Source organism: Pipistrellus kuhlii, unplaced genomic scaffold (assembly GCF_014108245.1).
Source record: "Pipistrellus kuhlii isolate mPipKuh1 unplaced genomic scaffold, mPipKuh1.p scaffold_m20_p_7, whole genome shotgun sequence".
In the NCBI taxonomy this organism is placed as follows: domain Eukaryota; kingdom Metazoa; phylum Chordata; class Mammalia; order Chiroptera; family Vespertilionidae; genus Pipistrellus; species Pipistrellus kuhlii.
The window spans coordinates 65,356,099-65,378,751 of NW_023425573.1; the positions used below are offsets into that span (position 1 = coordinate 65,356,099).

General features: G+C 39.3%; 1 protein-coding gene across 1 annotated transcript in view; it reads right to left on the minus strand.

Moving 5' to 3' along the window:
- The window catches only part of THSD7B (thrombospondin type 1 domain containing 7B), a 696,543-nt gene that overhangs the window by 17,799 nt on the left and 656,091 nt on the right, over positions 1-22,653 (minus strand). Inside the window, exon 20 of the mRNA XM_036422004.2 lies at positions 5,525-5,670. Coding sequence (XP_036277897.1) covers positions 5,525-5,670 — 146 coding nt within the window. The remainder of the gene's footprint in view (positions 1-5,524; positions 5,671-22,653) is intronic.

Sequence of the window (22,653 nt, forward strand, 5' to 3'; positions counted from 1 at the left end):
AGGTTGGGGTTTCCCATGCAACAGTAATTTTCTCTATTGTCATGAGTTGTTTTCCCAGTATGCCTTCTGTGATGAATAATTGTCCTTTGAATATATTTACAAAGTCCACTCTAATTATTCCTGCCAATTAGAAAAAAAAATTACAAGGTGTCTTATAGAAAGAGAAGCTTAGAATTGAAAGGCTCTTAGTGGGTGTCTGGCCCACGCATCTGCCTGATGAAAGGTTTCCGACTGGAACACTTGTCAGGTACCCCTGAGAGGAGCGGTCTTTTGTTGGCTTTTGTCAGGTGCTCATACTTCAAACAGAATTCCATTGGATATTTCAATAACTTAGAGGTGATAGCTCTCTTTTTGCACCAATAGCTTGAAAAATCTGAAACTAAGGTCAACTTTTCTACTAAGCTGAAATCGCAGGAAGGCAAGAGTGAGGGTAAATTAACTGAAGCAAATAGGGAAGGAAAGTGAGTATAAGGTAGTGTTACCATGCAGGCCTCCTTTCCCAAGTCAGCACAGCTGCTTTCTTGGTTGCATACATCCTCTTTCAGTCAGGTCACGTGGTTTCCCCATGCCTCAGTGCCACCCATGGTGGGCAAGGGAGGAAGAAAGCAGAGGCAGCCAAAACTGGTTTGGGTCTGGATAGAGCATCGGCCTGCATACTGAAAGGTCCCAGGTTAGATTCCGGTCAAGGGCATGTACCTTGGTTGCGGGCACATCCCCGGTGCAGGAGGCAGCTGATCGATGATTCTCTTTCATCGATATTTCTAACTCTCTGTCCTTCTCTCTTCCTCTCTGTAAAAAATCAATAAAATATATTTTTGTTTAAAAAAAAGAAAAAGGCAGAGGCATTTAAATGCCAGCTCCTCCTTGGATCCTCTTTCATCTGTCAACTTTCATCCCAGGGAGTATTAACTGCTCTGAGCTTCCACAGTGTGCTGCTCAGTTTGCACTAAGTCCAGAAGTTGAAAGAAGAGCTAGAGCCTTTCTGACTAGTGCTGGCATGGTTAAGGGAGGACAAGGAGAGAGCCAGAGAGAGAGAGAGAGAGAGAGGAGAAAGGGGGGAGGGGTAGAAGAAGGCACTGCAGAAGAGTCCTGGAGCCCTGCACCTCTGTTCCTGCAGCCATGAATGGCATGCTGCATAACCCATTACTAGGAAGCACCATAGTAACTGCTCTGAACCATGCACCTGGATTTCACCTCCTTACCCCTTCCCCACCACAGGGCTCACAAACTGCATTGCCTAGACCCGGGGCTGGCAAAATGTGGCTTGCAAGCCACATCGGCTCTTTGGCCCCTTGAGTGTGGCTCTTCCATAAAACACCACCACGGCCTGGGAGAGTCTATTTTGAAGAAGTGGTGTTAGAAGAAGCTTAAGTTTAAAAAAATGTGGCTCTCCAAAGAAATTTCAATCATTGTACTGTTGATATTTGGTTCTGTTGTCTAATGAGTTTGCTGACCACTGGCCTAGACCTTGGAGCTGCTATGGCTCTGGCAGTGACGGGAGCAAGAAAGGTCAAGGAGTCAGTCAAAGCAGTCAGGATATTGCTCCGGATGTGCAACAGGTTATCCGGGGCTGAGGGGCCTGTGGAGCCCTGCCCAGGTCAAGGCACAGTTCGTGTCAGGTAGGTGGTAGGTAGACCACCGGCGGTACAGGAGGGCACACAGTGGCTGCTGAGACACATTCATCATTAAGAAAGTTAGGGGTCAGAGGCATATTGGCAAAAAAAAGAGAAGGCGCCACTTAAAGGAGGTTCATATTATCAGAATTTAAGGCCTGAAAAGCCTGCTTAGGCATATTACCTGGGACCATCATAGTCCCTTCTAGCGCTGTTTTAACAAGAATTAAGACGGCAATTCCCACACTTGACCCAGCAATGCCTCATAATTGCTCTAATTTCTACAGTTCTTGTGAAATTGTCAAAAATGCACTCTAATTTTGAACCCTAGTGCATTTTTTAGAAAATAAGTGGAGGTTCAAAATCAGTTCATGGTAGATTCAGTCAATGCAAATGCTGTAGAAAATGTCTACTCCCTGAAGTAGAAAACCACTACAATGAGTTAAATGTCACTGTCGGGGAGTATTCTCCCCATCACTTGTTATTCTACAGGAGGGACCTAAGCATTGTCTGAGGTGTGTGTTTTGCTAGAGAGCAAAGACTTAGTGGACTGGGAGAGGAGTCTGAGACCCTGTGGCAGGTATGAAATTTGAAAACCCTGCCACCTGGAACCTCAGTAACCGAAGATGCGATTGCTTTGCATTTTGTCTGACATTCCAGGAGATGGAGTATAAGGAAGTGGCAGGAAACAAGTCCACATAAGGGGTCAATTTAAAAACCAAGACAAACTATCATATGCTCCTCGGATGTATCCATATTTAAGCTTAATCTCTCATACCTTTGACAACAGCCACAGGAAGAAGATAAATCAGCATTAGAATGATCATTTTGCTCATGGAGCAGCCATAAGCTCTGTCTCGGCCCTGAGCCTCACACACTTGGGCCTGAAAGGATCCTGGCTTCTCAGAGCAAGTTGATCATCTGCGAGGATTCTCTCTTTAACTCTCTACTGTCCAGAGCACTAATGGACTCTGTATGCTCTTAATTGGCATCACCAGATGTGTTTAGGCAGATGGTGTTAATAATCATAATTATAGTTTTAATTAAGATTATAATAGCAATTACAATTTATGGGCTCTTCTCTTTGCCAAGTACTGTGCTAAGCACTGCATATGAAGTGTCTACTGCCTTCCAAAAATCTCCAACAAAACTGTACTATTTCTACTACCATGATACAGATTTTAAAATGGAGGCTTGGAGCCCTGGCAGGTGTGTCTCAGCAGTTATAGTGTTGGCTCAAAAACAGAAAGGACAAAGGTTCAACTCTCACTTAAGGGTAGGTATCTAGGTTGCAGGTTCAATGCCTGCATGGTCAGGGCTTGAGCAGGAGGCAACCAATTGATCTATCTCTCTCACATCAATGTGGTGGTGTTTTTTCCCCTCTCTCCCTACTCCCTTCTTTCCTCCCATTCATATTCTCTCTCCCTCTCTCTCCCTCCCTCCCTCCCTCTCGCTCTGTCTCAAAAAAAGGCAATGGAAAGAAAATATCCTCAGCTGAGGATTAAAAACAACAACAACAACAGAGGTTTAAAGAGTTTAGAGATTGCCAAAACTGCAGAGCTAGGAACTGGTAGAACACTGACTAAAATTAGGGTCTAGACTTCAGAGTCTGAGCTCCTAAGACAGACTGACCAACCTAGGCCTGGATACATGTTATCAGCTAAAAAACTTGGAAAGAGTTACAAAAACACACAAAAAAGTGAAGCCTGAGGATAAACACTTCTGTTTGCTGATCTCTCTCCATAGAAGATAAGAACAACATTGGCACATCAACAGTGCTCTAGGCAAGCTTCTCTGGTTGAGGTTTGATACAGCTTGATGGCAACCAGCCACTTCAACATCATCGCCACCTGCAGTGAATGAGCAGGTTCCATACCTGCATTTGGCAGGTTAGGCTATGATAGAACAAGAAGACACAGAAGTGCAATTGAGAGAGAAATGCTTTTTCCTTTGTGGCAAAGGCCCACTTGTATTTGGATCAGTAATTCCAAAACTTCAGCTTACATTTAATTTTAAGAAAAGGCAACTCACTGAAAAGATAATTGTGTTTACTGACTCAGAGAATTCACAATTAGGCTTCAGGAAAAGCAGAAATTAAATTTGAATGCAGGACAAAGCAGAGGCAAGTATCATGATCCCCTTTCTCCTTTTGCCTCTTCTTTTCTCTGCATTACTTCCCTTCATCTTTCTTCCTTCTGAGTGACTGTCTTTATCTACAGCTAAGAGTTCCTAAATACAGCATCCTTGAAAGCTTCAATCCTACACCTCCTTCTTAGAGAAGAATGCTGATTGGCTTCATCGGGTAAGGTGCCAGAGCAATTAACTACAGACTTGTTTCCTGTGAGCTTTGCCTGGATGAGGTCTAACTCCAAATTTCCTCCTAACTGAGCTTGTCAATTAGTGGGAATAGCCTCCCCAGGAAATCTGAGGAGCTATGAAGTTTCTGGACACAGCCTTGGTCTCCAAGGCTCCAGGTCTGGGTATTGCTAACCAATGCTATCACCCGCTTTCCTCACCAGCACTGCTGCAGAGAATGTGCACAGCACTACACTCTTGCCCCAGTGGTTCTGCCTTTAAAAGCTCAGTAGCAAACAACAGAATTAGAGATTACATTTGGCATTTCCCCCTAATGTTTCTATAGGACAAGATGGAACACTTGTCTATTAAACAGAAAGAAAGGAAAGGAAAGGCTCATGATACCTGAGAAGATAAAAGAGAAAGTACAGGAGAACTGGTAAGGTATAGAGTATAGTAACAGTGGTGTTCCTGGTAAGACCTTTAGCATGCAGTTTCATTGTCCTCTCTAGACCTCTCACTTCCTTCCTCCTTTTTTTCTCCATTTCTGTTTCTTTTGTCTCCCTGCCCCTGCTATAGGCTCTTGCATTCTTTGAGCCGATTTTCTCTACTCTGTCAACATTTAGTGAAATGATAAGGAGAAACATTCCTTTCATTCTCTTAATTGTGATCTCAAGCATTACTTTAATATTGCTGAACTAGTTTAGGAAAGAAGGTTTCAGATTAGCAGACAACGGATTCATATTTAAAACCATTAGGCTGTTATTGAATTACTTAGCATGGTTACCTTTTTTTTTTTCCTATAAAAAAGGAGACTGACAAATGTACCACACATTTTTATTCCTCTGGGACTTATTATAATACCTGGGCTTTTAACTTATGCGAGATGATAATGCTGCGAGACAATGTCATCTGACAGGGACAAAAGGCATCTTTATGAGAATACTCTGCAGATTGCTTAATGCATAATGGAAATTACTGTTACCTAATTATAATAAGCTTTGGAATATGAACTGGAGGATAAACTAGTAAAGAAAGAAAACAGGAAAAATCAATGTGCTTTTTTCCTTACCCAGGAAGCCAAAGAGAAAATGCTGTGGAGGGTCTCTGCTGATCCAGCAAAAGCATGTGATATATTATGATGTTTCTAGACATTTATATTTCAAGCCAATAAAAAAGTAATCATTGAGGAAAATGTAGTAACCTTGGTTTGTGTAATAATGTTAAAATATAACTTTCATACACATTTGGTTTTCTGCCCTTACGCAAGACTTTGTCTAAGCCCAAATGTGCCTCTTTAAGAAACACAGTCTACAGCAAGCTGTGCTATATCTATAGCATCAGGGTTTTGCCTAATTAAATAATTCCAACAAGCCAGGAAAATAAAAGAGAATTCTTGAGGATGCCAAGGAGATTGACAGTCCTGTGACCCGGCCCATCATAATCAGCGCCTAATGAATGGCTCTGCATTTTCCTCTGCTTGAGGTTAAGGCATTCATTGTATTTTTCCGTGTACTCCATTGCATAAAAATGCATTGTGCCTGATCCCTGCTGTTGTGAAAAGTATTCCACCAGCGCACAAGGTTTGAGCAGAACTTTCTCGGTCGCAGACCTACCTCCAATTTACATGCAGACCAGTTGCTGAGGACCCAGCTGTAGCAGGGGGTCACCGGGCAGGCTTTCTGCTGGGTGAGCTCTGCGGGGCAGGGCCGTCCTTCCCCTTGGGTTGGCAGCATGATAAATCGAGTCCGGCTCATTCGGCCTGAAACGTTAAGGAAGATGTCAACTTTTCATGTGGAATTGGCTTAAAAAAGAAACTGAAGGGCAGGCTCTTGCCTTACATATACAAGTCTTCTTTGAAATATACCAAACTTTGTCATGTCCAGCTTTCAGTTTTTCTGCCATTTTAATTTAAATTTCTACAGACACACAAGTTATCTGCATAATTCTTAGGGTCTGAAATTCCGTGTCTTCTATCTACTCCCTCAGTGTTCAGTGTTTCCAATTACAAAGTCTGTATTGTTCCCAAGTAGATTGATCCTATAAACACGGGCAGAATGCTAATTCATTCAAACAATATTTATTTGTAGTAGCATCCTGCTGTGTGCTAGGGATACAGGAATGAAATACAGGCGTACCTTCTGCCCTCACAGAACTTACGTTTTAGGCTGGGATTACTAATATTAAAAATAGAGACAGTTGCATCTTCTTTATCTGTTAGGTTCCACATTATCAGGTACAGTAAAAGTTGCACACAATCTGAATTACCCTGGAAAATTCTCTAGGAAGTGTATCCCAATGTCCCAATAGTTCTTCTCAATTAATTCAACATGGCTAATTTTCTTAGAGTTTAAAACCAGTGGTGTGTGTGTGTGTGTGTGTGTGTGTGTGTGTGTGTGTGTTTCACGCACACAGTGTAAAGTTGTTGCTTTATGTAAAGGAGCCATGATGTTTAAAAAACATGTTCAAATTCTGGTATTCAATTTCATAATTTAAAAATTGATTAATAAATATAACTGAGGAAAGGACTCCCCTGTCAACCTATGCCCCCTTCTAGGCATTAGGTCATAAGCTCTTTAGTTGGAATTGTGAACAGAAGTGTCTCTCTCTCTCTCTCTCTCTCTCTCTCTCTCTCTCTCTCTCTCTCTCTCTCTCTCTCTTAATATCTTACTCTTTACTCTCCTTTTACTACTGAGGTACTACATGTATATAGTTTCATTACCATTATTTATATCTATGAAAATAATGCCCTTTCATTGTTGCTATAAAATTATGTATTTGTGACTAAATATTCAAGAACAAACCTAGGGTTCTATTAGAGAACATTAGAGGGATGCAGCCCATTCTGGGCTGGAATCAGAAGACATTTCCTTGAGCAGTTGAACTTCAAGCAGAAACTTCAAGTAGTGGAAGCCAACCTGATATGCAGAGAGTGTCCCATGCAGAAGAAAGAACATGTGAGGAAGTCATGAGATGAAAAGAGGTAGAGGACTGACAGAGGCCAATGTGGCTGGAACACAGAGTGAGGGAAAGAATAAGTTGAAACAATAGCTGGTAAAGCTATTGTAAGTGGAGTATTTTAGTCAATTCCGAAAATTCTACATTTGTATCTTAAGAGAACTGAAAAGCTAGTGATGGCTTCACTTCTGTCAGGTGCTGGGTAAGTTTTCAGACCCTGGGTAGGAATAATTCTCAGATGCTCTGAGGTTCAGAGTTAAGCGAGCATTGCAGCATTATTCATACTTTCAGGGGATTAGGCATCTTACTGGCCTCTAGAACGTTAGCATAGATTTGATGATAAATTAATGACCCTTGAAGAAAACCAGGAAGTTCTAACCACTGAATTCTAAATTCCTTGGGGTTTGGGCTTCTGTCCCTAACATAGTGTTTCATATATATTAAGCACTAGTTGTATTTTTGTTTAATTCATAAATTACCTATGTGATATTATCTGGTATCAGCAAATGTGTGATAATGTAATAATACCAAAACAATTATTATTTCCTAATTTTAAAAACTTTATAGACACTGATTCATTTAATAATTATAACAACTCTAGAGGAAAATTCTATTATATTCCCATATTATTTATAAGAGAACTTACTGTAGACACAGAGAGTGTAAGTCAATTGTGTAAGGTAAAAAAAAAAAAAAAAAAAAAAAAAAAAAAAAAAAAAAAAAAGTAAATTACAGAACAGAATTCAAATTTGGAAACTTTTGACCCAGAGTTTGATTTATTAGTCATGATGCTAGAGAGACACAGGTAAGACAGCCAGGATAGTACCAAAAAAGATGTAAAAGCAGCTTTGGAGATAATAAAATTGTGTCAAACATAAAATGGGTGTGGTGAACAACAGAATCTACCCATTCTACATCCTTGGGCAGTGAGTGGAGCATATCTATTTAGATATTCTTCCCACCATCACTCAAATCAAATCATGTAGGTCGGACATCACGTCATTCATGTGACGTGTTATCTCTGCTTGATGAACATGTTTTGCTCAAAATTTTATATTAATTCGTGCTTATACACTCTTTAGGTCAAGAACATAAGCACAAAGGTTATTATAAGACTATCTAAATAACCATTACCTTAACGTCATTATAATGGTATTTTTTCCTAGGTCCACCTTTGGAAGGATAATAATAATGTAGTTGTTACCTTTATCATAGCTAAAGAGGCTCTATTTCATTATATTCAAATAACTTCAAGCTTGTTCTTGAATTGATGTCATGGGGATGGCCATTATTTTAGAACTATTTTATTCCCATTAAAATGACAGATATATTCTCTTGGACCCAAGAGTGGAGGGAACCTGCCTAATGAATTTGATAGGAAAAAAACATGCTGTTATTTTTGAAGTAAGTTAGTCTTAAAAATCATTTGATGAAAAGACCTATACGTGGAAAACTATAGGACACTGAAAAAAGAGATAGAGGAAGATGCAAACAGATAGAAGAACATACCATGTTCATGGATTGGTAGACTCAACATCAGTAAAATGGCCATACTACCCAAAGCAATCTATAGGTTCAATGAACTCCCCATTAAAATACCAATGGCATATTTCACAAACCTAGAAAGAACTCTCCAAAAATTCATCTGGAATAAAAAAAAAAAAGACCCCAAATAGCCATAGCAATCCTGAGGGGGAAAAAATAAAGTAGGAGGGATCTCAATACCAGATTTCAAGCTGTATTACAAAGTCACTGTTCTCAAAACAGCATAGTACTGGCACAAGAACAGACATATAGATCAATGGAATAGAATAGAGAATCCGAATACCAACCCAAACCACTATGCTCAATTAATATTTGACAAAGGAAGCATGAACATACAATGGAGTCAAGATAGTCTCTTCAATAAATGGTGTTGGGAAAGTTGGACAGATACATGCAAAAAAATTAAACAAGATCACCAACTTACATCATACACAAAAATAAACTAAAAATGAATACAGGACTTAAACATAAGATGGGAAACCATAAAAATACTAGAGGAATCCACAGGCAGCAAAATCTCAGACATATGCTGAAAGAACTTCTTCACTGATACTGCCCCTTTGGCAATGGAAGCTAAAGAGAAAATAAACAAATGGGACTACATCAAAATAAAAAGCTTTTTTTACAGCAAAAGAAACCATCAACAAAACAACAAGAAAGCCCACTGTATGGGAGAACATATTTACAAATGTTATCATGGATAAAAGTTTAATCTCCAACTTCTACAGGCAGCTTATACAACTTAATAAAAGAAAGATAAATGATCCAATAAAAAAAATGGGCAATGGACCTAAATAGAATCTTAAAAACAAAAAAACAAAACAAACAAAAAAAAACACCGAAAGCCAAGAGACACATGAAAACATGCTCAAAGTCGCTAATTATCTGAAAGATGCAAATCAAAATGACAATGTGGTACTATGTCACACCTGTCAGAATGGCCAACATCAACAAATCAACAAATGTCAAGTGTTGGTGAGGATGCAGAGTAAAAGGAACCCTCTTGCACTGCTGGTGGGAATGCAGACTGGTGCAACCACTGTGGCGAACAGTATGAAATTTCCTCAAAAAACTGAAAATGGAGCTCCCATTTGACCCAGTAATCCCACTCCTAGGAATATATCCTAAGAAACTACAAACACCAATCAGAAAGGATATATGCACCCCATATGTCTATAGCAGCACAATTTACAATAGCTAAGATTTTGAAACAGCCTAGATGCTCGTCAGCAGATGATTGGATCAGAAAACCATGGTACATCTACACAATGGAATACTATGCTGCCATAAAAAAGGAATTCTTACTATTTGCAGAAACCTGGATGGAATTGGACAATATTATGCTGGATAAAATAAGCCAGTCAATGAAAGAAAAAACCCACATGGTCTCACTCATTTATGGATAATAAAGAGCATTATAAACTGATGAACAAAAAGATAGAGACAGTAAAACAACAAACAGTCAAATTACAGGGGAAGATTAGGGTGATATGAGGGAGATAAGAGATTAACTGAAGGATTTGTATGCATGCATATAAGCATAACCAATAAATGCAAAACTCTGGGGGGGTGAGGGCATGTACGGGAGTGGTGGTGGGAGCAATGGTAAGATATGTACACATATAATAGCTTAATAAAAAAATGAAAATTTATTTGTTGGCTGATAGATATATGAAAAAATGACCAACCTCACTAGCAATTAGGGAAGTACAAATTAAATACCACTTCACACCTCTTAAGAGTGGCTATTATCAACAAGACAAGCAATAACAACTGCTGGAGAGGTTGTGGAAAAAAAAAAAGGAATCCTCATAGATTGCTGGTGGGAGTATAGGCTAGTACAAGCACTATGGAAAGCAGTCTGGGGATTCCTCAAAAAATTAAGAATAAAATATGACTCAGCAATCCCTCTCCTGGGTATATACCTGAAAAACTCAAAATCTTGTATTCACAATGATGTATGCACCCCTATTTCATTGCAGCATTATTCACGGTGGCAAAGTCATGAAAACAACCAAAGTGTCCTGGGATAGAGGACTGGATAAAGAAGATGTGGCACACATACACAATGGAATACTACTCAGCCATAATAAATGATGAAATACTGCCATTTGCAACAACATTGATAGATCTTACGAACAGTATGCTAAGTGAAATAAGTCAGTCAGAAAGAGCTAATAACCATATGATTTCACTAACATGTGGGATATAAAACTGAAACTCGGGAACTCAAAAAGCCATGTGGTGGTTGCCAGAGGGAAGGGGGTGGAGGGAAATGAGAGTCCTAAAATATGGTGATGGGAGAAGATGTGGCTTTGGGTGGTGGGCATATGGTGCAATGTACAGATCTTATAACATAGAAACCCACATCTGAAACCTATATGATCAATTTCATTCCAATTTAATTGAAAAAAAGTAAATTTAAAAATTAAACCATATTTAAATCACAGCCATATTATTTTTCTACTTTTTACTACCCAATCACAAAGATTTTCAAACAATGCTAATTATTTCCAAGGACATATTTTTTAAACCAAAAAGCATATAACAATCCTAAATTTTGAAGCATGATGTATGTTATATTTAATTATCTAATACTAAAGGTCAGTTAACATTTGCTAATAAAAGAGCAAGAGTCTAGTAGGTAAAATCCTGACCCTGATGTTTCTGCGAGGTACTTGGCAGCTCTTACCATATTCCTTTTCATGTCAGGGATATTTGGTTGTATAAATTAAATAATTGGAGAAAGTGCCCCTTAGATTAGATACTATTTCACAAGTCTCAAAGTTGTAAATATAAATGTATCTACCTGGACAGTGTAACAAGGAGGCCTGCCATCTCTGACGACAGTGGTCAAATACTACATGGGATTGCAAACATCAGACTGGATTGGATATTTGCCCAGACTGTCTTTCAGCAAGGGTTCTTCTAAAAGGGACCTGATAGCAGGGATTTTTCTGATGAAAGTAAGTTTTAATGAGTGGGAAAATAGTGGAGGCAGCTGCCAAATTAAACATATTGTAAAACGTGACATAAAATAGAATACTATAGCAAGAGAATGTTAAAATAGTTGATGTGTGGTGAAAAGAAACCAGGACGTGGCATCAAAATTCTCTATTTAGAGACAGTTCTCTCAAATTAACAACTAGGAGCTGCTGTGACTGCATGGAAGTACTTTAATTCCTCTGAGCATAAATTCTCTCTTCTGTAAAATAAAATTAAATATACAGAAACTCCTTATCATCTGAGGATAATTCATGCTGGGGAAAATGCCACTTAAAAGTGAATCTATTTAAAATGGGAATTAAATTATCTTAAATAATAAAATGTCTAAATGGGCAATTTCCTGGAACTAAAGAGTTTGCAAGTGTGTTTATTTGATCTAATATAAACTACCCTGTAGATTATAATTGCAACTATGCAGTCATTAGGGAAAAGAATTCATCAGCTACTGATATTTCTTTCATAATTTTATGATTACCCTATAAAGAGACCCATTGTTTCATGACCGGCTTGAGCAGTTTGATTATAGCATCTTTGGCCTTTGAGTCACTTTTCATCAATTTTCTCAAGAGTGTCCTTTAATCTTTGGTGTAAAGATCACTCTATTTTGTATAATACTTCATTTGCAACTAGAGATTGGCAAATATTGTACCTTGATGCAATGACAGCACATGTGTGTCAATGAGAATGTTTGTTCACTAGGGCATAGCTTTATAAGGGGTCAGTCAGATAGACTCAGATAGACTCCTTTGGCTTATCTCACACTAATTATACGAATAAAACATAAACCACATGTAAAATATAGAAGGCACTTGTTAATTTTTTTAATTTTTTATTTGTTTTTAACAACGATTTCAATCAATTTTGAGAATAAGCCTGAAATGGTTATATAAAGCATGCTATCCATATTCTATTGGGTTTATAATACTAAAAGCACATGAATAAGAAATCCACAATAATTTAGCCTATTAATTTAGCCTGTTCTCAATCTACCAAACCCCTTACATCCTAGTCTGGATTGCCTTGCCCTCCAGAGTGAAGGTTGCTGCCATATATATCCTCATGTTTCCAAACAGTGGGAGATTTTCTTGGACGCTTTGGATTTCTCTTTTTTAGGGTTTATATTTTTTCAATATAAGCATAATATAGGGGTCTAGGAATTTAGTTGGAACCCAAATTCAGTAATAGATAATAGACAATATGCTTAATGAGAAATATCAGTGAAATGTAAAAACATAAATTGACTCTCTATTCATCCACACTTAAGGCTATAAAAGAGAGCAAAGCACTCCCTATAAAATATGACTCCATTGAATAAAAACCCAAATTATGATAGGGTAAGTGTGCTAGCAATTTTCTCTGAGCCTTTCTTCTCTTCTCCCTTGGGAAATATTCGGAACTCATTATAAGCAACAGTGATATTGAGCCTACTATTAAATTAGCAATAATTACTTGCAATGAAGGAAAAAGGTTGCCTGGTAAGACCTCATTAAAAAAAAAAAAAAAAAGACAATGAGGCAGACTAGTTGTAATACACAGCACAATTCAGAGAGGCCAATAGGTTTAAGCTGCATATATTATAGGTTCAAAGCACATTGTCCCAGATCACATTTCCATTGAGCTCATCTGTAGTCAAACTTCATTCTGAGGCTTCAATGACATGAACATGGGAATTTTAAACAGTAAGAATTCTCAAAACTTGTTAAAAATTGTCAGTTTGTATAGTCACTAAAGGAAATGGAGTCAAATGCAATGATTTTCTGTTCTGACCATACTGTTAGATATAAGTAGCCAGCAACCATGCACCTATGTGCCATGTTTTAACAATGGCTCTTCTGTGATCAATTGAATTAACTGAAAAAGATGGTTTAGATAGCTCTGGGCAATTTAAATATGGCCTAGGCATACAATGAAAAGTATGTATGTAAAAAAAAAAAATAGAAAAGGGAATATAATAATGCAGAGAAAGGAAGAACATACCCTTTTAACCTTACATAGTTCATTAAATAAGCTATCTGAGCCATTTACATGAATTTACCTGTAAACCCCAAAGCACCATAGACACAAATACAATAACATAATATGAACTGACTTGGAGCTTATAACGTGTTATTTGAATACTAGAGGCCCGGTGCAAGAAAATTGTGCAGTGGGGGTGGGAGGTCTCTCAGGCTGGTCTGTGCCCTCTCTCAGTCCAGGATCCCTCAAGGGATGTCTGTCTGCCAGCTTAGGCCTGCTCCCCCCAGAAATCAGGCCTAAGCCGACAGTCAGACATCCCTCTTGCAGTCTGGGGCTCTTTCAATCCGGGACCCCTTGTTCCTTACCGCCCACCTGCAAAGGCTCCTAACACCACTTGCCAGCCATGAACCTGGCTTCTGGCTGATCAGCGCTCCCTCTATGGGAGCACACTGACCACCAGGGAGCAATTCTTACATTGAGAGTCTGCCCCCTGGTGGTCAGTGTGCATCTTAGTGACCAGTCATTCTGGCGTTCAGTTGATCTGCATATTAGGGTTTTATTATATAATATTGTTTTGTTTTTTTACTTAGGCATTATTTCTTTTGAATATGAGTTAAATATTTAAGGTATATGCCCAGTTTTGGCAGGAAATGGCCTTCCAGTGCTGACATCTATAAGGGGTTGGTGAACTTATACAGTGAGGGATGGGATTCAGTGTCACTAACCTCAAGTTGATGGTGGTCATTCCTAAAAATTAGGTTATTGAATAAAATGTTTCCATGTTTAAATATTTTCTCCTGTGAATTTATTCTTAAGCATTTGGCACCTGCTAGGAAATACTAGCAGGTGAAAAGGAAGCAAGGGAAACTAACAATTGAGAGCTGATCATGCCAATCTTCTAATCAATTTTAATAACATGTCTCTGTCTAATATCTATTGTCATTATAAAAATATTTTTCGTTATGGAGGGAGGGACTAAATTAATTGAATATGATGTGCTATGACAGAGAGGAATAACATATTTTTGCTTAATTTTTTTACTCTTCCTTATCCTGCTTTATTTGTTCCCTTTCCCGAAAGCACCTGCATTCCCCAGTGCCCCTCAAAGAAATCACTGCAACAAGAATGCCAATCTCATACTCTGCTTTAAACACGGTTGTTAATATTCTCATTTCGTACATGATAAAATGAAGCTCATAAAAATTAAATAATATTTACAAAATCACACAGCTAGAAATATTGGAACACGGTATGTCCAACAGCAAGTGCCTTCCACAGATCTCAATCTCATTAGGCCCAAGTCAGGTATTAGATGGGTTACCTGTATTCATAGATTTTATATTTTCCTTAGTAAAAAGCAATTATAAGTATTGTGCTAACAGCTTTCTCTGTGGTAACTCTTCATTTGCTTTTGGTTACTTGTTAGATTAAATTGTGAAAATAGTGGAAAGTTAGATTTTTTATAAAATGTTCAGTTAATCTCATGTAGCTCTCTATGCTAGGTAACTACTTTTTATTCTCTTAAATATCACCTGGAATTTTTATCTAAGTTTTTAAAGTGCAACATTTTTTAAAAATATATACCCCAGTGCATATGGATTTATTTTCTAATGTAACTAAGTAGAGAAAAGTATGGTCCTAATCTGTAGTATAAGAAAAATCTCTGGCAAGGTTAGTGATGGGAGATGCAGCAATGGGTTTCCCGGACAGAGGGTTTCACCAGCTTGTCTGAATACTAGAGGCCTGGTGCACAAAATTTGTGCAAAGGGATGTGTGTCCCTCAGCCAAGCCTGTACCCTCTCCAACCTGGGATCCCTCGAGGGATATTTGATGGGCAGTTGGACATCCCTCTCACAATCCAGGACTGCTGGCTCCCAAATACTCTCCTGCCTGCCTTCCTGATTGCCCCTAACTGCTTCAGCCTGCCAGCCTGATTGACACATAACTACTCCTCTGCTGGCCCAGTTGCTCCCAACTACCCTTCCCTGCAGGCCCAGTCACCCCAAACTTCCCTCCTCTGCTGGCTTGGTCACCCCTAACTGTTCTCCCCTGAAGGCAAATCACCCACAACTGCCCTCCCTTGCAGGCCTGGTTCCTCTCAACTACCCTCCCCTGCTGGCCTGATTGCCCACAACTGCCCTCCCTTGCAAGCCTGTTCCCTCCCAACTGCCCTCCCCTGCTGGCTATCTTGTAGGGGCCATCTTTTGTTCACATGGGGCAGCCATCTTGTGTGTTAGAGTGATGGTCAATTTGCATATTACTCTTTCATTAGATAGGATTGCTACTGGCATCCAGATACCTTTCATCTTAAAGAACACTTGATTTAGGAAAGGAACAGATTCCATAGCTTTTCAGAATAAAACAGACGAGGCCTAGTTATGAGCATCTATTTGGGATGGTAGTCAGCTAAGCAAGGAAGTAATAGACACAGCTTTCAAGTCAAGATAGACCATGGCATCACAGGACTAGGGTAGTTCTTTCTAGGGCAGAAGATCAGGTACTTTTGGTTTTGCTTGTAAATAAAGAACTCCAGATTTCTCAGTGAGGAGCAAATTTATATGTTCTGATCTCTTACCTCAATAACACATGTGAGTCCCATTAAAAGCTATTAAAATACGACAGACCACTGTAAGTACATATATACAGCAGAGATACTCCAAATGAGGTGCTCTCCTTAAGATGAAAAATGAGAAGGTCAGAAAGAGTGATTTTGACAATTCTAGATCTACTCTATCAATGTCACACATTCCCTATCTGGAAGACTGTCTCCCTGCCTATATCCCAATTAGATGGAGTAGATAATATGCAACATTATTGATCGTGAAAAAAGTATTCAGAGAGACCACTTTTTCTATGTTTTTTTGTTTTTTGTTTACGGGGGTTTGCGGAATTTGTTTATCTTTCTTTATCCTCATCTGAGAATACTTTTCCCCAATTACTTTTAGAGAGTGAAAGGGAGGGAGGGAAACATCAATGTGATGTGAGAGACACACATTAATTGGTTACTTCCCACAGGTATGCAAACCCAGGCAGGGGAAATGAACCTGCAACCCCGGTACATGCCCTTGACCTACTATTTGGTGTGTGGGCTGACACTCTACCACTGAACCACACCAGTCATACATATCCTTCATGTTGCAATCTGAGATTCATTCCCTCTTATTTTTTAAATATACTTATAAATCATGAGGATTTTTGTAAAGTGATATAGCACCCAGCCCAGGTCCATGCACATAACAGGAACACTTACCTGTCAGAGTGTCCCTTGCAAAGGAACATATGGAACAAAAGGCACTTGGAAACACCTGAACGTGGTTCACATCTTTCTTCTGCTACTTAAAAGCCACATCACCTTAACCAGGTCGCTTAATTGCTTATCACCTCACCTATAAAATTATGCCTATACCTCATAGTACTCCTGCAAAAAATTACTAAGACACCCAATTATTGTGCCTTTGCACAAATGACATGGCAAGGTACTTATTGTAATATTTTATCATTTCACAAATTTTTAAAAAACATAGTGCAAATGAGTTCTGCAGAGACCAGCTCCAAGTCCCAAAACTTGCTATGGAAATACCAACTCTAACTCACAGGTATTCTGGTTTCCTTTCTCCATCCTACCACTTAGCATCCCATTCTCTTATCATAGGAACTACTTTAGTCACAGAGTAAATATGTTTGAACTGTTACAATGATTGGATACAAAAACACCACACTGCTTGCCTTTGAAATCTAAAAAAAAGAAAAGCTGGGAATTTAAAAGTTATGGGGCTTGTAATTAATATTAGATTATTTTTTCATTATGGGCTACAATTGATAGAAAAATGATATGCTACTTTGGAATCACAAGAGGCAGGCTAGGTGACATAGTATAGAAACATATTATAAACTCACGTACATTGAGTTAAATATGAAATAAGAAAAAAATCCTAGTCTGGGATAAGACCTTTCTTAGAATGTTATTAAATAATCATCATGAATAATTCATGAGATGCTAAATTTAGGAGTTCTCTATTCCACTGAAGTGATGCAAATTCAACAGACAAAGACTATGACTAATCCAAATATTAAGCTCTTCTATTACAAGCTTTGATCTTTGAAATCTATCTAAAAAGATCCCTCCAGTGGAAGCTTAGCATCAGTCTCTCTTTCTCTCTAATGTAAATTAAATTGGATTCAAACTGTTCTGACCTTGACATCTTTAACACAATTAGAAAGTATACATGCCCAGTGTCAATTGTACATTAAAGAGGCACTCCGGACCCTGGGAGAGGAAGAAAGAACTCATTGAAACATTGCGCCTCAGGCCCATGTGGTCCTCAGAATTTGAAGGTGAAGTGTGGCTCCTGGGGCAGCATGTCGGGAGATCCAGCTAGCATTTGCCAGACAACCCAGTGAATTCATGAACAGAGACAACCATGTGAGCCTTTGGTTTTGATAAAGAAGTCAGTCAACAGCCACGGGTGCTGAAGTCAGACTCCCGCGCAACTTGCTAGCCCACTATAACATGACTCCATCCTCTCCACCCCCCTCGTGTGGTCTCTGCTCCATTGCCAGCACCAGAGGGAACAAAGCAAGGGACTGCTACAAAAAGACAGCCGCTGGCAGACTGTCTTAATAGACAGGCCGCAGATGGTGCCCACCCTTCTCAGCTCCGTATTTTGGTCTCTTTTAAGCAATGAGTTCATCTGTGCCACACCATTCTGCTTGTGATTACCGCTTGTTTTAGGTTGTGCTGTGGGAGGATTAGGAGAATCTCACTGTCTACCAGGGTAAGGAGAGGAGTGGGGCTGGACTGCTGGAGCTGGAAGCTTGGAATGGGGAAGTTTGGGAACTGGTAAGGGGTAATATAATATAATATTCCACAAGGCTGTCTTAGCAGAGTCCTGAGGGTAGATGCTTAAGATTTCAAAGGCCCTGTGTCCTATTGTTTTTGGTACTGCTCTATTCTTTTTAATATTGAGGGTGGGCACAAATATAACCCAAAATACTCATGTTTATATTTTCTCTGTGGGTCCTAACATAAAGCAGAGCTCTGGAGGGTTTGTCAGATTTCAGGATCAAGGGATTTTTTAAAAAAGGCATTATTATACCTGACTATTTAGGAGATCAAGACATCTAAGGGTTCAAGGAAAGATTCCCAAGAAGTTATTCTACCAGGGCAGTGATTGTCAGCCTTTTTCATCTCATGGCACATAGAAAATGATTACTAAAATTCTGCAGCATACCAAAAAATGTATTTTTTTGCCGAGCAGACAAAAAGTAGATATACTTTTGATGTATTCATGCCAGATGGCTATTGTTGTTGGCTTTTGTCATTTTTTTTTATTAGTCAATGTAAGGGAAAAGAGGTCAGTGCCCCTAAGTAGTCAGGTATTGCAAGTTTTAAAAATTCTTGCAACACACCAATTAGCTGTGCTAGAGTATCTGAAATTGGCAAGAGGTTATTTGTAACTTGTGCCTTATCTATGCACCAATGGATACTATTTAGATTATTTCTAAGCACTTTAACACTAGGTTTCTCAAGTAGTTAACATTCCTTCCCTGTTTTCACTCTGCATTTGTTTACACAATTACTTTACCTACGGAATATTTGATTGTTTATTTTTGTTTATTATTCTAAGGATTATAAAAAGTAAATTTACATTCTAATTGCCTAGAATTTTTAGATTTGGAATGAGTTTTTTTGTTTATTTTTCTTTCTGGTAAACAAGCAGGGTCTGATGAGTCCACATCACTAATAGAAAACTGTTTGAAAAATTAAAACTTTGAAAAATTACAATTTGGGGTTTTATTTTTAAAGGTGGTTTGTTAGTATAATATGACACTCTGTCATGTTTCAGTGACTTAGCACAGCAGCAGAATGAAGACTTTAAGGAAAATTATAACCAACATTTTGTGTCTTCTAACACTGCACATATTCTTAGGTGGTGATACCTAAGTGTTCTGTATTTAGTTGGGGGAGAGGGAACAGGCAGAAGTCGGATGCCTTTGGGTATGGGATCCAGTCTGTAAGCTCTTACCCTTCAAGCTTCCCCTGATAGTCCAGAACCACCTGTGCAATGACAGATATTAAGAGAAAATTCTCCAATGTGCCAGGTTCTGTGGTTCATGGGAACTGGGGGTATTCACCCATGAAGAACCCAAACAGTGTGTTTTGCCCCCTACACAAACAATCATTAAAAATTAATTAATCCCCTGGCAGGGTGGCTCAGTTGGTTGGAGCATCATACATGTACCAAAAGTGTTGAGGGTTTGATTCCTGTTAAACTCTTTAAAAAAAAAATAAGTTTTTTATTGATTTTAGAGAGGAAGGGAGAAGTATGAGCATCCATTGGCTTCTACCTAAGTGCATGAAATGGCACTCAACCAACTGAGCCACAACCCTGTTACTCTCCTGTTACACTCCTTGCATGGGCACATGTTGTGGTCCCTACTGTAGCCTGGTGGCTATACTGCTGTGCTGTCTGGCTCTGAGTATTGATTTTGATTGCCTTCTGCATTCCTTGCCTTTATGGACACTTCATTTCCTACCCTACCATCTTGCATAGAGCTGGGGCATGGGACTAGATTTTATCTTGTAGAATACAAATGGGAAAGATGTATGCTTCTTCTAACCTTTTCCATAAAAACCTCCTCAGAACCAGCTGGGTATAGCTCTCATGAGAAACTTGGTTATTTTAAAGTGGTAGAGCCTTGGGGAAACCAAGATGGTGACATAGATAATCACCTATACTTGCTGCCTCTCACAACCAAATCAAAAGCACAACTAAACAGCAGGACAGCTACCACCAAGAACCTTGGGAAAGCTGGCTGAGAGGAAGTTCCATAACTAGAGATGTGAAGAAAGCTCATTGAGACTGCTAAGAGGTGGGGAGGCATGGAAAGTGCTGGCACGTGGATGTGCTGCTCTTTAAATCGGGAGGGTGAAACAAGCTCCCGCTTGCTCTGAACTCCAATTCCAGTGAGACTCTGGGGGACCTGGGCACATACAGGGAGAAATTGGACTGTCTGGCATCAGGACAGGAATATGAGGGTAGCTTACTCATAGAGGTGCTCGCAGCAATCATTATTCCTGCATGGGTTGCACTGGACACTGAGACTTTTCCAGGGACTTTTCCAGTTCAGGACAGCCCTTGCTGTTTGCTCCACCCTGGTGATTTCCAGAGACCCGCTCCCCTCCCCCCCCAATTTACAACCCCACCCAAGTTGTATGCATCAGCTTTTGCAAATGAATGGCTTGTTCTTTAGCCAAAAAGGAACTGCAATAAGGTCAGAGAGCCCCAGAGATTCCAAAAGACGTCCCACTATGTGGCAGCAGCAGCAGTGGCCTTGCTTCACAGCTGGGCCTCATCTGGGTACTTCCAAACCCCATACAAAGAGGAGGAATCTGTAGATGTCTCTGTCACTCCTGCTGGGTGGCCCCACACAGTGGCTGACTTTGCACCTCCTTAGAAATCCAAGAGCCAGTGTACCCAGTGGTCAGAGTGATACCATACTGGATTACAAATCTTCACATCCATAAGAGACACACTCAAGGAGCAGACTCAGTGAGCACCAAAGCCCTACTGAAGCAAGTCCTGCCCCATTAGGGTGTCTCCTATGCAACAGATCTTCCAGTGTAGTCACAGCTGGTCACCACAGCCAATTGGCCTGAAGGTCAATTCCTCCCAGTGATACCAACAGCATACAAGGGTTAACTATAACAAGACTGTGCAAACAGCTCACAAAGGGTTGCAACAAGAAAGTCCACCTCAGGTGACAGGGCAGGCTGAGACACTGGACCCTATAGGACACCAACCACACAAGGCCATTGTATCAACTCAAGGAGACTTAGCAGCTACCCAGTACATAAAAACAAACACAGGGAAGCAGCCAAAATGCGAAGACAAAGAAATAAGTTATAAATGAAAGAAATGGATGAAAACAAAATACTGGATATAGAATAGTTCAAAACCACAGTTATAAGGTTACTCAAGAATCTTCTAGAAACCTCTAAAAAATTTAGTGTGATTCCTCAAGGATATGAAAAAGGACCAATCAGAAATTAAGCATAGACTGACTAAAATAAAGAATAATATACAAAGATCCAACAGCAGACTAGAGGTTCACAAGAATCAAGTCAAAGATTTGAAATATGAAGAAGCAAAAAACACCCAACTGGAAAAAGCAAAAAGAATTCAAAAATATGAAGACAGTGTATGGAGCCTCTGGAACAACTTCAAGAGGACCAATATCAAATTATAGGGGTGCCAGAAGAAGAGAGCAAGATATTGAAAACATATTTGAAGAAATAATAACACAAAACTTTCCCTACCTGGTGAAAGAAATAGACTTACAAGTCCAGGAAGCACAGAGAACCCCAAACAAGGGAAATCTAAAGAGGACCACACCAAGACATTTTAATCATAATTAAAATGCCAAGGGCAAAAGACAAAGGGAGAATCTTAAAAGCAGTAAATGAAAAACAGTTACCTACAAGAAAGTACCCATATGACTGTCAGCTGACTTCTCAACAGAAACTATGCAGGCCAGAAGGGAGTGACAAGAAATATACAAAGTGATGAATAGTAAGAACCTACAACCAAGATTATTCTATCCAGCAAAGCTGTCATTTAGAATTAAAGGTCACATAAAGAACTTCACAGAAAAGAAAAAGTTCATCACCACCAAACCAGTATTATATAAAATGCTGAAGGGTATTCTCTAAGAAGAGGAAGAGAAAGGTAAATATAAAAATTATGAACAACAAAGTGACAGCAAATACATATCTATTAACAAGTGAATCTAAAAATCAAGTGAAGCTGAAACCGGTTTAGCTCAGTGGATAGAGCGCCAGCCTGCAGACTGAAAGGTCTCGGGTTCAATTCCAGTCAATGGCATGTACCTTGGTTATGGGCACACCCCCAGTAGGGGGTGTGCAAGAGGCAGCTGATCGATGATTCTCTCTCATCGATGTATCTAACTCTCTATCCCTCTCTTTCCTCTCTGTAAAAAATCAATAAAATATATATTTAAAAATCAAGTGAATAAAAAAATCTGAAGAACACATTAAACTGGTGAATATAATAAAATCAAGGGTATAAAAAGGGAGAGGACTGACAATTCTCAGGGGGGAGGAAATGTGAGGGGTGTGGGAAAGATTGGACAAAAATCTTACACCTATGGATAAGCACAATGGGGGTGCAGGTAACGGCATCGGGTTGGGTGGGAACCCAGTGGAGGGGAGCTGGAAAGAGGAGAGGAACAACTGTAATAATCTGAATAAAGATTTATT